At 39.2% G+C, this 18,189-nt stretch overlaps 1 protein-coding gene across 1 annotated transcript in view; it reads left to right on the forward strand.

Annotated features, from left to right (window-relative positions):
• The first annotated feature begins 1,496 nt into the window (after positions 1-1,496).
• SNX25 (sorting nexin 25) overlaps positions 1,497-18,189 on the forward strand; it is a 75,796-nt gene continuing 59,103 nt past the window's right edge. Inside the window, exons 1-3 of the mRNA XM_009642362.2 lie at positions 1,497-1,520; positions 3,341-3,425; positions 13,457-13,676. Of these exons, the coding sequence (XP_009640657.2) occupies positions 1,497-1,520; positions 3,341-3,425; positions 13,457-13,676 (329 nt within the window). The remainder of the gene's footprint in view (positions 1,521-3,340; positions 3,426-13,456; positions 13,677-18,189) is intronic.

Raw genomic sequence — 18,189 nt, forward strand, 5'->3', positions numbered from 1 at the left:
AGGAATGCCTGTTAGGTTTTTAGGGGGTTTTTTTGTTAATTCATCATTATTGTTCTCACAAAACCAGAATTTTTTAAAAGCAAATTTAGGTTAACAAGACTTAAACTTGATTCTGCTAAATGCAAGTTTGTAAGACTGAAAGGAAAAAGGAGTTTGATCAGCTGTTTCAGAGAAGGCTCTGATCCATTATCAGTCAGTAAATTAAATTCACAGTTCTCTGAAGGATCATCAAGAATCACAGAATAGTTCAGGTTGGAAGGAATGTCTGGAGGGCATCTTGTCTACCCTTCTGCTCAGAGTGGGTCCAACAAGGTAAGGTTGCTCAGGGCTTTCTCCTATTGAGTTTTGAATATCTCCAAGGATGGAGACTCCATAGCCTCTCAGCATCCCCTTTCTGGTATTTGGCCAGCCTCATAATTAAAATAGTTTTGCCTTATAAGTGGTAGGAATTTCTTGTGTTGCAACATTGCCTCTTGTTCTGTGTATCTGCAAGAAGAGTCTGGCTCCCTCTTCTCTGTACCTTCTTGTTTGGTAGTTGGAGGCAGCAATAAGGTCTCCCCTCTGAACTACTTTTTCTTAGCCTGAACTAACCCAACCAACGTCCCTCCAATGCATTTAAAGATTTTTATTTATTCAGATGTTAGATTCTCATCTGTTCTTGAAAAATTGTTTTTAAGCAAAGTTGAAACCTTGTTTTTAAGCACGGTTCGTTTCTTGCTCTGTGCTTCTCTCAGGCTGTTCATGGTGTTGTATGCAATACCTGTATGAGTGTGCAAAATTTATCAGAAGATCCAACATACCATGCATCTTCCTTTTGCCTTTCAGTAATTACATTCGTGCAGCAGCAAAATCACCATTGCTAATGGTGGTATTCACTTCTTACCTTTTAAATTCTTTTGATTGCTGGTCTTACTTGAAGTTCTCCATGCTAAACATCAATGTTACTCTCTTTTTTTTTTTTTTAATGAAAAGCTGGTGCCTTTTAGAAGTCAAATGTACCATCTGTAGAGGATGTTCTCAGTGAAATATATTCTTGCAAGCGGAAATGTGAGTTTGTATCTTGGTGCTTAAGAGGCAGCGTTTCACTGAGGCAATAATAGTCTGCCTTGTTCTTACCATCATGAGTGTTCAAGATTGATACATAAAAGGATCAGTTTCCTGCTTTGTGGAATTGTGTAGACTGGATTGTAGTGTGGCGATGTGGAGCCAGCTACTTACAACCATGGATCCCCTCTAAAGGTGTTTGGTTTTTTGGTGTTTTTTTTTTTTTTTTTTTTTATTTTGTTCCCTATGTTGTAAAGAAGTCCTGAACTGAGGCAGGTAGGGAGGCAAAAGTAAGAGTTCAGCATTTATAATTTTCTTATCTTGGGTTGTGTTTAAACTAGTTTTGAAAGGAATAGTTTGGCTAGCACTCCATGAGAGCCTTGCTGATGCTTTAGGCCGTAAAAAACACTTTCTGCAAACTAGGTGCAAACGTTGTTGTCTAAGTTAGGGGCATGAGGTTACCGACCTCTATGCAGGTATGACTCGGGTTAGCAGAAGGATTAGTCCTGTAGGATACCCAAGCTAGCTGAGTGTTAAGAAAGATGGCGTATGTTGAACACAGAGCTTCAGTCAGGATTGTGGCCTCATGTTTAGGAGCTCTTTCTTCACAGAAGGACCTGAATGACTTTGCTTAGGGCTTTCTGAATCCCTTCCTCATCCACAAATGTATTTGGGATATTTAATGTCTCTGTGAGTCTGTCTCTTCTCTTTCTAAATTGGAGTGGTTATGAATCATCCAATTTCCTGCTGCAAATAAAGCAGAAAAATCTTGAAGTAATTGTGTGACTAGCTTTAACACAGCTTTGCATGGCGGAAGTAAGACAACAATTAGCAGTCAGAGGTGATGTATTGGAAGCCTTACAAATATTGCAGCCGTTTATTTTACTGGCATCATGTTCAGGTAAAAGGGGGCCATGCAAATCTGTAGGGGTTCACTAATCAGGTAATACTCTGTTCTTACCCCTCCTTAACTAGAGTTTTGATAGTAAGAGGTGGTGCAAATGGAGGTAAACCTGCTGAAATCTTGCTGCTCTTGCCATTGATAGCGATGTCAAGGGCGGGGAGAAAATGGCTGGAAGACAACAGTCGTGGTCTCAAGAGTAGCAACTGGAAGAAGTCTAGGGAGCATTGCTGCACTCACCCAGAAGCTGGAACAAATTAACTGTGGGTGGAAGGAGGGCCCTCAAGGCCTGGAAAATACCCATAGAAATGCTGTGTGTTAGTTGTGACAGAGTCTGAACAGCTTTATTTTGCTTTTGGGGTAGTGTTTAGACTCCTTCATCTGTGTACCACTAGACATGCTTTATACTAGACATTATGTGCATGTATCTGCAGTAGAAGGAAGACATGTTACACCAAAATACACTGAGTATTGGCCTGCAAATTGGCTGAAATAATGGCATACTACCTGTAAAAACATTAAAGAGCATTTTTACTTAAATGCCCCTTAAAGTTTATACTGCTTTCTTATTCTCTATTTGGTGAATGTTGGAGGGATAATCGGGACGTTTCTGAAGCGCTGTCTCCTTGTCAAGGAGAGTCTGAGCTCCCATAAAGGGGAGCGAAGTAAGCTGAGTGGCAGTGGGCACAATTTCCATTTCTGATTTGAATTACACTTCATTCTATATAAGGACAGCGTGAATCACTGCTTTTTGTCTACACCCTGAAAAATGTTTCCCTATCTGCCTACCTGTTTGGACATTACAAGCGCTAATACTTCAAAATAGACAAATGTTTGTATAGTACAGCAACTTAAAATGCAGTGGCCAGAAGTGTCTTTGAAGGAAGAAGCCCAAAAGAACACGAACCAAAATTACTGTGGGAGATCTAAGGGCTTTGCTTTTATTTTAAAAGCAGTTTATGAGGCTAAATGAAGTCCATAGTGACAGTAGGCTGTAAAGACGTTATATTTGCTATTGACCTGTCTCTTTGAGATTTTAAAAGCTTTGAAAATATTGAAGAGTTCCAGTTGTTTTATGAAATGCATGTCCTGTTCTCAATGTATCGAATTGTAGATGGATATAGCTCCCTTCTACCAAAAACCCCAACCTTAAGGTAATTTGGCAAGTTGTACAGCGTACAGTACACCACAATGGGTATTAACGTGTGGTTAATGAACAATGTATAATAACCTCATAGATAATTGACACTTAATCTGTTTTAATCATATGGGGTGATGATACTTGTATAAAAACCAAATTATATAGTACTATCACCTTGAATTCCAATTTTATTTCTTCTGTCATTTTTGGTTTTTTTCCTGCCTCTTATGGTGAATGTTTTCTTTGAATTTCAGGGTAATTGGTCGGGAAGCTCCCATGATTCAGTCCAATCAAGGAGAGTGGTCATTTCTCACAACATGGATAAAGCACTGAAAGAAGGTGAGTCTTAACTTGGACTCAGCATTAGACTCTGAATATCTCTTGTTCTCTTAGCCAACCATGACTGCACAATATTCCAGGATTTTAGAATATGACCCTGGTTTACTCCTTGATACAAAATAAAAGTGCAAGGTCTTGATCTTCCCAAGAGATCCATTGTAGTAAGTAATGTGTCATCGTTTTTGCAATTTAACTGATACCGTGTCATTTTAGTGGTTTTTTTTACAGAAATATATTAAAATAGAGTCCTTAATACTTGTACTTGGAAAAAAAAAGGGTAACGTTTCAGAGGTTCTTGATTGGGTTTTCCTGATTGATAAATCCTCTAGACTCTTGCAAACAGTCTTCCCATATAGTGCAATTCTTGCCATGAAAACTGAATCTGAAATCAACATTTGTATATCCGATTAATACAGTCTATGAAATCTGTGTATCACCAGTACAGTCACTGGGCTTTAGGTTGTAAAATGTGAACTATGATCATATGGATTTAAATACCTTTTTTACAGTTCTTTAAAATAAAGAATGACTATGACTTCTGCACACATTTTTTCAACTGACTCCTCATAATACAAAATATTGGGGAACTTGGGATAGTGTCAGAGTTTGAAGCAACACTTTTGTGATTTGTTGCTTAAAAGATTATGCTAGGTTGGAATGAAAAGATGATTTTGGGGGGGAAAAAACTGGCTTCTATAAAAAGAAGACGACATGTACAGAGTTGTGTACTGTAGCTTTTAAAATATATTTATAAAATTTGATGCTATTTCAGTCTTTTGTAAATATTTTATCTAACTGAATGTTCTTCCTTTAAGATTTCTTTGCAGCACTGTTTTTTTCCTTATCTTTTTTCACATCTGGAGAGTATATTTTAAAATCAAAATCGCTTTAAATAGGTTGGTTGTCTTATGAAAACTTCTTGGGATGTGTAATGTTTTTAGTTATTTTTATGAAAAACTGTTAGCAGGATATGTAGCTAAAATACAAAATTAGAACACTTTACCTACTGTGTCATGTTTCTGTGAAGCTGAACTATTATAACATATCATAATTTGGTTTTAGACAGTATTTTCATCTGGAGTCTGTCAGATTATAATAAGATTCCTGAGGACGTGAGAAGGACAGTGGAGTCTAAACATGACATGTATGACACAAGCACTAACAAGTTATTTGCTGTATTCTCACATACATACTTTACATTTTGGATAACCTGCATCGGAGTTTGAAATGAAGCCTTCACATAATTGGCACAGCGTCAGAGGTAGTGGTGTTATCTAGAAACAAACAACAGGTATTGTGGAATACTGGGGGAAAGATAGTTGTGTTACACTTCCCTCCTGTTATTTGCACATAGGAGTAACTCATGTGTCTGTTAAAAATATGGGAGCTGTCTTCATCTGAGGTATTTATCCCACAGATATCATGCAGTCGGATGCAGGAGTCTATCCTTACTCAGTAAGGCTGAAAGAAAGTTAACATTTAAGTTATTCATTTTTCAGAGTTGAGGACCTTCTGTGGTGACAGCTTACTTGCCTTTCTGCTATTTTTTTTCAGAGTAGCTTTTATCCTCCATTCTCACTCTGAATTTTGGAGAGCAAACTTGTCATATTTGGTTGTTTTTCTTCCAGGCCTAAGTGACTAATGAAGCCAACTTCTCCTCCGTTATGCAGTTTGGCAAGGATGAGACTGTACTTTTCACTCTACCACATGTAGACTTAAGCAAGCTTTTTGGTTTTGGAAGGTGTCCGACTCAACTTAAGTTTGAGATACTGAATTAATTCCAAAAAGAAACACTTCACTTTTTTATTAAACATGACCAGTCTGAAAATAAACAGGACACATTCCTTGCCCTGTGAAATTCGTAGTTACTATCAATGTCTTGATATTACAAATGCTTTTTTTACAAGTTTTACAAGTTTATGGTTAAATAAAACTTTATTATCAAAGATTAAAAAAAATACTGCCTGTATTTCTGTTTCATTAGTGCCTTACTCTAATGCTAATCGGTCTTACACTGATGAGGATTAATGTATTTGCGAATCCCAGGAATTTTTGCCAACTGCTTGCTGTTCAACAAAATGCTTTAAAAAAAAATCTCATTCGTTTAGTTAGGAGACTTTCGGTTCTCCTGAGGTCTTAATCTTGGGGACTAGTTCAGACTCCTACCACCACCTGAGGTTTTGAGTAGGTGTTGTCAGTTTTTCACAGTTGGTGGGGTTTTGCAGTGATTTTTTAAATCAGATTTAATTTCTGTTTACATTACCTTAGAGATGCAAGGATGACATTTTCAGAGGAGCCAGCATCACCTAACTTCAGAAATGCTAATGTTGGTTCTGAAGAGACAGTGCTTTGGTTAATTCTGACTTCTTCACCTGTTTGTCATCATTTGTGTAATTGAGTTTGCCTAGGCTTTACTGTTAGTTGCTATCTTGCACCCCTCAAGAACTGCCTGTTGACTGTTACTCAGTCATGCTGTGCTTTTGCTGGTGTTACAGCCAGTCTGTATGGACTCTTCTCTCTGGCTTTAGAGTGGCTCTCCGTTACCGTTCCCTGAGGTTCTGTGGTGTGTCTTGCTTGACAAGCTGTCACATGCTTTAGTGCACTTTTCCGGATGTTCTCATCATATTCTGTTAACGTAGTTGGAAGGGCGGATATCATTGATCATCCTTAGTTTTAATTGAAGGAGTCATGCACGTTTCCATTTCAACCACCAGTCTTATTGAAATAAACTTAAAAACATTATGGTACTTAAATAGTTTTCCTGTGATGGTCATTGGCTGATAATAGTTGCCCGTGTCTTGGAGAGCTTCTCGTCTTGCTAAAGCCAGCGTAACAGAGTTGTTGGGAATTTTCTTTCTACAGTGTTTGTCACCAAGAAGGAACTTCTGTTTACATTGGTTTACAGCTCGGTTCTAAACTTCTTTCCTATCTCCCATTGAGAACAGAGTAGTATAAAAGGATGGTGCCTCAGAATGCCACTTCATTCTTAACTATAGCATGCTTGCATAAGCTGTAGATACAAGGTGAGGAAAAGCTGTGAATTAGCCCTGCTATTCTATAGTGTTTTATGAAATTTAAGTGCTCAAAATCAGAGCAAGTGTAACGTCATAAAAAGATTTTTCCTTGTTGATTATGGCAGAAAGAGAAGGTGTTTTAGCTGTAAGCCCCCCGAGTCCCTTTTTCAGCCGGAAGTACTTGAGTGACTACCACCAAATTGTGGTTTTTTCAGCATTTTTCGTGCTTTGTCTTGGTAGATTAATTTGATTCTTGTTTGCCCTTCATCTATATTAGGCAAAGATAAGATGATCCACTTTTACAAATATTTTTAGCCTTTTGTTGCTTCCTGTTGCTTCTCTGGTAGCTTCATGTTTTCAGCCCATATCATATGGTAGTTTAAGAATATGTCTCTTAAGAGAGGCTGTGCTCAGTCAGACTTGAGCTGCTGTTGCACAGCGTACTGTTTGGGCTGAGGGCTGTAGCTGTTGGTAGATTATCTGCTGTGTGTGTAGTCAGGCTCCCAGGAACTGAATTTCATCTTCCATTTTTATTGCCCCATGTCCTGTGGTCTCTTTGTTTCTTTTCACAGTCAGTCTTTGTCTCTACTGCTTTAGTAGAGCTAGGAAAATTGGTCTCCATATTACTTACCTGCTTTACTGGGTCATTTATGAGTAAGTAAAACAGCACAGACCATAGCACAAATCCTGGCAGAACTCCACTGGTGAAATTTTTCTGCTGTGAAAATTGACTATATATTCGTATTCTGTGTTTCTTAGCTCTTAAATTATTTCATGCCAGAGAGCCATCTCTTCTTTCATAGTGGCTTATCTTCCTTCAACCCTGTGTTGAAGTGACCTTGTTGGAAATATTTTGGGAGTTTAATTAGATTGTACTTGTGGATCAGATGTTGCCTGTCTATGTTCTTGTTGACCTCTTAGAAGAACTCTGTTAGGGATGTAAGGCAGAACCTCCCTTTACAGAAGGAGGTTTTTCCCAATCTATCTCATTTCCCAACTTAAGATCCACACATTGACATTTAGAAAAAAAAAATGGCAGTAGCTTCTGCCACTCTTATTTGAAAAGCTGTATTTTTTTTTCACAGCTCTTGAAAAATGAGTTGTTTGGGTCCAGAATATGAGCAAGGCTTAATTTAAATTCATGTTCTCTCTGCTACTGGGATACAAACACTTGGAGCTAAGAACTCTTGCCAAAGAGTACATGGGCAAAACTATTTGAACAGAAATTTGTCTCATTTTTTTAATGCATTTTCTAGATCTTTTTAACAGATTTTTTTCCTGTCATTTATATATTTGGAAATTTTTATGGTTTTTTTCTGCATACTCATAACAATTATTAAGGAGCAAATGTCAAAAAAAACCCACCCAAAAAATAAACCGAACAATGTGGAATAGGAGACTGTCAGGGTATGAACCCTTTCTCACAGGGACTATCCATCTATGCATTATGATAACATCTAGTATATTAAAGAAACATGTAAATTTCATAGAGTTTGAATAATGTTGTAAAATACAAGAAGACCAAGAAATGCCAGGTTTTTCCAGGCACAAACTTCAACAAGAAAACGGAAATCTATAAATCACTACTGCTAGTGCCTGGGGCAGGTTCCCAGTCACTGAAGTCTGGACATTTACACAGTATTTTGCCAGCCTTTAACACTGTGGTCTAAATAAAGATTTAGTGGGAACAAGAAACTTCAATAAAAAAATATAATGTTAAAATATAAAACCTCATCATCTTAATTTGTGTTGTATAGCTAAAACATAATAAAATCTAAAATACCATAAGTGAATAATGGCGGTTATCTCTTTAAATTTAAAAATTAATGTCTTGGAAATTATAGAGTTGCATATTCAGCTTATTTATGAGTAATTTTTAGGGAGTTAAATATAGGGGCTTTAATACTTTAGTTTGATTTTTGGGGATGAAGATAAGGCACCTTTTTTTTTTTTATTGAATTGGCTTTTGGCGGGGGGGAAAACGTAGTAGCTGTAACAAATAACTAAGGATCTAACATTTACTTCTGTAGAACAGTTCTTTGCCATGTATTTAACAGTGATATAGTCTGTCATCTTTTTCATTACATTTTTACTGAAAGTGTTTTTTTCAAATATAGCCTCTGATAACCATAACATGCATGTTAAATCTAGTGTGGTAGTAGCACAGCATTATAATAACGCTTCTTGGCTGTTTGGTGGTTTCCTGATGCAGAATCATTCATATCAGTGTTGCATTTCTATTTTACAGATTGTGATGCTTGCTGTTATAGAATAACTCAAGCCAGGGTTGTAGCTATGCCTTCTCTTCTGTTGTTCATATAGTCACAGGAGAGTTTTGGATTTGACCTTAACTTGACTGGTCTCTCCAGTGCTTTCAGGAAAGGTTATTTACTTCTTGTTTGAAACTTGGCAGTCTGTATATGCATTTGCATAGGGAGAATATTTTAGGTCTGGTTTTTAATGTTGCTTTGAGAAAATGGGTAGGCATTTAGTCCTTGTTATTCAGATTTCAATGTTATTTTTCGTAAAGTTGGGTAATGAATCTTAGAAGCGTAAAAACTGTCTGATGTGAAGCTCTGCAGATTGCAGATTTGAAGCCAGTCTGACCCACTGGCTCTTGTGGTACCACTGAACCTCTGAATGAATGAATATGGAAGAAGAAGGGATAGCAGTTACTGTAGACCTGCGTGGGGTTAGGAATGAAGGAAGGGTCTGGGGGGTGTCCTCACTAACCTCCACGCAAGCTTCTGGCTCTCTACTCCCAATACTTCTTCAGTTTACAGTCTTTGAAAAGAATAATTGAAGAGCCTCAACTTCACATGGGAATGACTTCTAATCAGATTATAGCAGCTGGGGACTTGGATCTTCTGAACAAATTTAGAAAACCCAGTAGAATTTTCTACAGTTTTGCATCAGACTCGTTGCTCTGCTGTATCTGATTCGATCAGAATAAATTTGTTTCATGTTTGTAGCGGCTGAGTTAGTGGTAGGTATTGTCCTGAAAGTGTGATCTGCTGTTCTTTTTATTCCTCTTGTGACCAGGTCTTTTCAATGTTTTAGAGAACATGTAAAAACAAAGAGTAGATGCACGACCAGATTTCTCCTCTGAAGGAAGCAAGCTGTGCTCTATAAAATTCTTACACTTGTTTTCTGTATTTCTTTAGAGTGCTGAAAGAGGCACCAGCTGCATCAGTAGGCATGATACTAAAGCAGCAACAGCACATCGTGGCCAGGATGACACATATGGATGAGCCAGTGTCTTACCCCAGCACAGACTGCTGTTAGTGTCTATGGCTGGTGTCCTTTTTAAGTTTTTTCTTTTAAAACAAAGTCCTAAAAGCTGTCTCATTGCTCATTTAGGTATATATTCTGGGCTCTAAAGTATCCCAGATTTTATAGAGACCATCATGGTTAAACTGTTTTGATGCAGGAAGGGCAACAAGGCTCAGAGGTGACAAGGAAACTGTAGAAAGGATGTAAAGGAAGAGAGTTATGAAGGGTAGGTGCAGGAAAATATGGTTTAAAGTGGGGTAATCCATTTAAGGTCTTGAAAGTATGTAAATGGCAGAGAGAAACACAAGTGAAGTACTTCATACTTGCATGGCTTAATTTTTGATGATAATTGGTAATCTTTTTTCCTTAGTTTGATATTGCCACTAGATTTCATGGTTCTTTCACGTTGATACACCTAAATGAAGAACTGTACCACCGCCTTGCTATGTCTGAGCAGTCTCCCCAGATTTTCCTTCAAGTATTTCAACTAGTAAAGTTATAGGAGTTGTGCTCTCATAATACTTCACTAATTAACATTGTTATATATTTGAATGTTGTGCTTTACCTGAGCAGAGAGGCTTAATGTTGGATGTGATGGTGATTATGGAGTGAATGAGGAACAAAGCTTATTTTGAAGAGGAGTTGCCTAAAATACAGTTGTAAATTAAGGCTTGGTGGGAATAGATAAGTGTGCTGAAAGATAATATAGTCTAAGGGATCGAGATACAAATTTTATTCTTGCACGTTTGTTCTGTAGAATTCTGTCCAATAGATAGCTGTAGGAGGCACGACTCTGCACCACGACTTGGCTTCTTAGGCAAAAGGTGCTGAAGAAATATGCTACTTTGCACTCTTGTGTTCATTTTAGAGTAGAGAGGGTGTCTGTACTAAGTAGTTATCTGCCAGTGGTGATGATAACAAATACCACAATACAGTGTGTTTTGAATGCTCTTGAGAAATTACGGGCCTCTTACAGAGTAGATGAAAAGGAAGAATCCACGCTGTGATCAGCTTTCCACAGCGTTTCAGGTATTGCAACAGAAGAGAGTAACCAAGCTATAAGCTGGATGGCCGAGTCCAGAGAGTTGTGGTGAATGGAGTTAAATCCAGTTGGCGGCTGGTCACAAGCGGTGTTCCCCAGGGCTCAGTTCTGGGGCCAGTCTTGTTTAATATCTTTATCAATGATCTGGATGAGGGGATTGAGTGTGCCTTCAGTAAGTTTGCAGATGACATCAAATTGGGCAGGAGTGTTGATCTGCTCAAGGTTAGGAAGACTCTGCAGAGGGTTCTGGACAGGCTGGATTGAATGGGCTGAAGCCAATTGTATGACGTTTAACAAGGCCAAGTTCTGGGTCCTGCACTTGAGTCACAACAACCTCATGCAACTCTACAGGCTTGGGGAAGAGTGGCTGGAAAGCTGCCTGGTGGAAAAGGACTTGGGGGTGCTGGTTGACAGCCAGCTAAACATGAGCCAGCAGTGTGCCCAGGTGGCCAAGGCAGCCAATAGTGTCCTGGCTTGTATCAAGAATAAGGTGACCATGGATGATCATGCCAGTAGGATCAAGTGATTGTGCCCCTGTACTCGGCACTGGTGAGGCCGCACCTCAAACATTGTGTTCAGTTTTGAGCCCCTCTGTTCAAGAAGGAAATTGAGATGCTGGAGCATGTCCAGAGAAGGACAGTGAAGCTGGTGAGGGGTCTGGAGCACGAGTCTGATGAGGAGTGGCTGAGGGAACTGGGATTGTTTAGCCTGGAGAAGAGGAGGCTGAGGGGGGAGACCTTATCGCCCTCTACAACTGCCTGAAAGGAGGTTGTAGTGAGGTGGGTGTTGGTCTCTTCTGCCAAGTAACAAGTGATGAGAGGAAATGGCCTCAAGTTGCATCAGGGGAGGTTTGGATTGGATATTAGGAAAAATTTCTTCACTGAAAGGGTGGTCAGGCATTGGAAAGGGCTGCCCAGAGAGGTGGTGGGGTCACCATCCCTGAAGGTGTTCAAAACAACATGTAGATGTGGCACTTTGGGACATGGTTTAGTAGGTGGTGTTGGGTTGACAGTTGGACTTGATGATCTTGGAGGTCTTTTCCAACCTTTATGATTCTATAAAGAAAGGGGGTTATAGTAGGACATGGGGACAGCTGTGGAAAAATAGATACTTAAAATGTGTATTGTCATGGGAGACTTGAGATAAATAGTAAACTTTTGTTTTTAAAATGCTGCTCCCAATTGCTCTTCAGTGAATCAAGGGATTATTATTCAGCTTGCTTATCAGAAGACCACTACCTTTTATAACTGTTTTTATCACTTTGTAGTATTTGTGGGTAGCAGTTTTCAATTAAATACGATTTCTTCTATTTTAGAAAAGTAATGAGATTGGATATGTTTCAATGTTGGAAGTTCCCTTCCTGCAGTATGTCTCTGCGTATTTTTTTCTCTCCTGGATCAGAGAAAAGACTCAAAATTTCTCTTTATTTATTGATTGAAATGTTTTCTGAATAATTAATTTAAAAGCCTTGAAATGACTTGGTAAAAGGCTTTTAACTTTATATTTCAGCATACTCAGTGAAGTGACTTAGTTTCTTTCTTTATAAACTGAAGAAAGCTGATATATGAAGCATTTGATATATGAAGTTTTTATCAATTTTAGCCTTTTCTTTTGAAATGTTTTTAACAAGGTGATGTAGGATGAGGTCTGCTAGTATTTCAGGTAGGCAGAAATATTCAGTTTAAGTTGTTCTGCTGTTACTGTGTTATTAGTTCACTGTCACAGTGCCAGGGAGCTTTTTATAGTTCACTAAGCTGCCAAACAAGCAACTTCATCAAAGTGGAAATTAAGAAATAGTGTAGTCACATGATTACTTTGCACTATGGGCTTACACTGACAGATGTACTTTTGGTATAAAAAGTCTGAAATCAGGGTGTCTGGTAAAGAAGCTGCTCAGATTATCAGGCACTTCTTGTTCAGTTATCCCTCTAGTAGATGTGAACTGACGACTTCTTCCACCCCAGCTTTTTCCCCATTTTGTTCTAACCGTTAAGCGTGGCTCATGCATGCTCCCTGAACACCTCCTGCTCCCTCCTAGGCCTCCAGGGACATCTGCTATAGTGAAGCATCAGTAGAACTGGCAGAAAAATGTTGTCAAAAAGAAAAGTCAAAATGGTAGATGATGGTGTTGCCATGGGATTTGCAATTACAGTAATCTTGGTTATTGCTTGTAGATGTGGTTTGGAATACCTCATCATTTTTGAAGTTCATGCTGTCTCACTAATCTGTTTGTTCTTTTTTTCTATCTCTTCTTTAGTATTGTAAATGTCTTTTGAAATCCAAAAATCTTGCCACCTCCCCTTTTAACTGTGACTTTGGAGTGTTGAATTCCTTTGTAAAGCAGGCTGGTTTCAGTCTGCAACAGCCTAGACTAGATTATATGATAGTTCGTATAACCAAATCCAGTGTTGAGAGACAGGTATTAGTTTGAGGTTTGTGTGTTGCTAGTAACCTGACTGTCTGAGCAAATCCACTTACAGGCTTTGCTTTGCAAAATGTCCTCCAGTAACCTGTTAGGTGCAGATTTCCGTAACTTCGCCAACCTTTCTTTCTTTGTCAAGAATTTAAAACCCAAAGAAAAAGATAAGAGACCTATTATCCATCTAATTTTTGGGGAGAAGGGGTGGAGCATTAAGTCTTTCCTATCTTGGTGTGCCTTCCCTTTTTGCAGTTTTTGCTATTTGTTTTGTTTCTCTTTTCAGTGTTTGACTACAGCTATAGAGATTACATCCTGTCCTGGTATGGGCAACTCAGCAGAGATGAAGGGCAGCTGTACCAGCTGCTATCTGAAGACTTCTGGGAGATTGCCAAGCAGCTGCGACAGAGGCTGAGTCACATTGATGTAGTTAAAGTTGTCTGCAATGATGTAGTGAAAGCTTTACTTTCGCACTTCTGTGACCTTAAAGGAGCCAATGCCAGGTAAAAACAAAACTCTGCATTTCATTGGAATTTTCTGCTTCTCTCTTTGCTTCAGATGTGCTATATCAAAGCAATGAAGAGTGTAATGCTTTTGTGGGCAACTGATAAAGAAAACAGTTTGGGCTTGTTACCAGTTTTGGAGATCAAGTGGGCTTCGGGGCACCCATAAGACCTGTGGAAGGAAACACTTGTCTTCCTTTTCTCAGAGTTCAGATTCACTGCTGTTTCAGTTTCATCCTTGAATCCTTTGCTCACTGTAGGAGGTGGGCTGTGTGAGCAGTTCCTGCAAGTAGTGTGAACCTGCAAGGGAAAGCAGAGGTGCTGTCAGAGCAGTCAACAGATGAAAAGATAGTTATTTGCACCTTTCCCAAAATAGCACCAGAGTTAATTCCATTCAGTTTCCCATTCCTTCTAGCCCTGGGAAGCAAAGCCTCATGGTTTTGCTAAGTGGCCTGTCCTGCAGTAACAAGGTCTTTCTACTGTAAAAATTGTTGGCTGGATTTTCTTTCTCTGTTTAGGTTGTCTTGCTAATTCCATCTATTTTCTTTTTGGCAAGGTTCTCTTTGTCCACTTGAAAAGGTCACCTGTCCACTAAATGCTAGAGTTGCACCCAAATTGTAATTGCAAATGGGAACTCTTAACCTACGCGGTTCCCACATCTGAATGCACAATTTGTGTAATTGTGCATTAAATTTGGGCTTATGTCTGCGCTTACCTGCATTTCAGTTATCCTAACTGAATTGTGCTTTGGTCATTCACATTTAGACTATACGTTTTGTACTATGAAGTTGTTTTGCCTACAGTTAGATCCTCATATTTTTAATGTCCCTTCAGAGAAAAAAGATCAACTGTTTTACGTCAGTGACTAGTCTATGTGTTGCCATTCACATGTCTTTCTGTTCTGGAGCAGGAGATAGGGCTAATGTATTTGTGGTAGATGCCATCTTTATGTAAGCTAATGTGTTGGAAATAAAAAAAGAGACTAAGAAGCCGTTACATTCAAGAAAAGAAGAAATTAAGGTGTATGAACATTGCAGTAAATCTTGCATTGGATTCCAGATACTACTTTCTTTCAGCTCTGGAATGTGGTAGAAATCTCTTGGTCAGCTAAAGCTCCTAAGTGCGCTCTCTGATTTTTTAAGCATTATGCTTGCACTTGCCTTTTATTGCAGTAAAGCGCTTGCTTTTGGGAGGAGTTTTATTTGAACAGTTAAAGGATGAGGATTTTTTTTTTTTTTTTTTTAAGTGTAAATGTTTTCCTGTTTGAAGCTGGGGACATCGAACCTACAATTGCAGAATTATTAATTATTATTAATGCTGATTCTTGATGAGGTTCCTTATCTACTGAGAATTATGACCACTTCCTCTAGGTCTTTGTTGGATCGTTATTTCCACTATGTAGAGCTAAAACAAATTATCTTGGGTATTTTCCAATTAACTTTTTCACTTTGGAATGGTAAGTGCACCTTACTCAATGCTGGATAAATCAGGCTGCATTATTAACATGGTAATAAAAAAAATCCTATCACGAATTAATGTGATAGCGGGTTAAAAAAAACCCCAGAAACCCCACAGCTGTAACTGCAGATTTTGTATATGTTGAAATGGGTCCCATTGACTGTTTTTTCACAAGGAGGAAGGTCTGGTTTTAAGGTGCCTAACAGCTGGTCAGTGGCATGATGCTGCACGATGCAAAATGTGATGCACTCATATATCCTCATAATGCTCATCCAAACTTCCGCAAAAAGTCCAGGAAGCTATGTGGAAATGGCTCAGGGCTCATATTTTCTGGACAGATAGAGAGAGGACTTAAATGCTATGCATGTGCTGTGGCAAAGTCAGCAGAAGTGTGACATTGTGCTATATGTGACATACACTACAAGTTGAATTTGTACTGCTGGGTGATCTGAGCGTGCATGTAATAAACCTGGAAGCAGAGCCGAAGACCGAGACTGTTTTCTTTTTAAAGTAGTTTGTGGTTTTAAGAATAATTTGAGTTTTGTACTAAATTGCCTACTGCTGTGGAGTTTACTGTGCTAGAACTTGCTGACATTTTAAGCTGTAGACTGAGAACTACAAAGTATGTTGCTTCTAGCTTGGAAGATAGAGTTTCTTGGAAAGCCTTCAATTTATTCCTGTATTGCCACAGTTAAAACACAGAAAATTCTTCTTCCTAAGGTAGGGAACACAGATCTTCTCGATCTACCTTTGCTTTCTGTCAATGTTTTAAAGATGGTAGTAAATTTAAATTGGCATTCACACATTTCCCCCTGTGTCGCTAATAATGAATCCAGTTAGTTTTGGATGATAAATGTAGTGGAACAGAGACTGTAATTAGAGCAAGGTATCTTTCCCGTTGTGATGCCTGTTGGAGCACTGCATCTCATTTCCACTGCTGAGTTTATACTGCAGTGTGACAGCAAAGGGCATTTTGTCTTTTTTTCTGGTGGCTTATGAAGTTTTAAATACCTTCTATGCCATCCCTGTAGGGGGTGCCACCTAAGCCACTTTGTCTCAGTTTTCCTGTACGACAGCAAATGAATCCACTAAAATAATGGATAGAAACTGTCTGTGCCCAGGAGGCCAGAGATGTCTGTTTCTTCAGTGTGAAGTTCAGGTGTTTTGTCACTTGGGTGCACGTTAGCCACAGAAATCCCTTCCCTTTGCTCCTACTTCCCCCCGGCTTATCTTAAGTCATCGCCAGGCTCCACTTAGTAATAACTATCTTAAGGTAAGTGTGGCCAGCAGAGGCCAACAGATGAGGAAAGATGCTTCCCTGAATGAGGGAGAGCATGAGAAGAGGACAGGCTGCTTCCATGCTGGCCAGTGGGAGGCAGGGAATCAAGAGGGAGAAGCCTGGTAGCATTAGGTCTGTTTCCCCTTTCGTTCATTCTGTTCCTTGGCTTTCTTTAATGGTGGCTATCTTTCCTGCACCTGCCAGCCACTTCCACAGAGTGAAATAAGGGCAGAGACACTCCTCTAGCCGTGGGCAGAACTGTCTGGGGTGACAGAGCCATGCAAGCTGTAAGCAAAACAACTCCCAACCTTTTAATCTTACGTACATCACTGGGGCATACCTTGAGGTCCGGTTGGGACTCCAAAGGATCCTGTCACACTTAGAAAATTTATGGCAATTCAGAGTATTTTAGGTAGGAAACCATTGCATTCCTAATATTAGCTCAGTGTAAAAATGGAATATGATACTTCCCTGTGTCCAGTGTTAGTTCATAAGTTTGAGATACAGAAGAAAAATCAACCTTGGATTTATTAGTAGAAGCCACTGCTCTTTTCTCCTACGTTGTACAGATTCAGGAGTGCATTTGCAACAGGATTAGCCAAGTGCATCCTGCAGGCTAGAGAGGGTAGTATTTGGCCATTCTTGTTTTATAGCAGCTTTTATCCCTTCATTCCTTTATATCTTGTTCAAGTGTCTTTCCTTGGCTACTTTAAGCAGAATATAAGCCAGCTGAATACTGGCAATGCATTTTTGTGTGATCAGGGATGGTCTGTGAGCTGAGGTAAGGTGGTGTATAATGCTGGAAATGTTCATGTTGGTGTGTGGTGGCAGTATACTTTCTGGGGGCTAGAATTACCTGATCCCAGGAATGCAGTCTTACTCTGGTAATATGTTTGTTGAAAGGAAGAGGCAGCTATTCCTCTGGATGAAATGCACAGTCAATATTGGAAAGACTTAGCAAAGTGAAAACAAACAGTAAGTGTCTTTCTGTGAAGCTGTCCACATGAAAAGAGGAGGAAGTTCCCTTATGCTTATTGTGGGCTAAGAATAACCACATCAGATATTACTACAGAACTATTAACATTTAATAAAGAACACCCTGTGCTAGTGGTCTCTGAACTGCAGTGTAGGCAAAATGAGATTTGCCTACGTGAAATAAATAGGCAAATGGATTCTGAAGATAGTTATTCCTTGCTTGTTCTCAAACCTCCTGAGAAGCAGTGCTTTTTGAACAAATCTCAGTGAAAAGAGGTCACAGTGACACTGGGTTGGTTGGTTGGTTGTTTTCCCCCCCCCCCTCTTTTGGTTGGGAGTGTTCTCTGTTTGTCTTTAACCTGCAGCTGGGGCACCTTGATCCCAAAGGTAGGGGAAGAACTAGTTTCTGCAATATGGATATGTAGTGTTGCAGGCTGCTTCTGGCAAATTGACTGCTATGTGACATCTGATGGGATGCTCAGAAGTGTTTGTGTGTGTGTGTCCAGATTTGCAGCATACATGATTTAGGATGCTTGGGGACTGCGGGCTACTCCCAGTGCCGATGTACAACCCATATTGAAGGGCTCAAAACTTTTGGAAAGTGTGATGGGGGGAAGTGTTGTGGGGAAATGGCTGTTTGAGTGACCAGTATGACAAGCAATTTGGGGATTTAAGTTCGTATTGTACATGTTTTGTTTCCTATGTATTACTGACAGGGTAAGGAGAGAAGGCAACTCAGTTCTTAATTTTCTTGGCCCATGTGAATACATTTGCATGTATAGGATACATAAGTGTTGTATTTTT

The sequence above is a fragment of the Egretta garzetta genome, unplaced genomic scaffold (assembly GCF_000687185.1).
Source record: "Egretta garzetta isolate BGI_Z169 unplaced genomic scaffold, ASM68718v1 scaffold46, whole genome shotgun sequence".
NCBI lineage: Eukaryota > Metazoa > Chordata > Aves > Pelecaniformes > Ardeidae > Egretta > Egretta garzetta.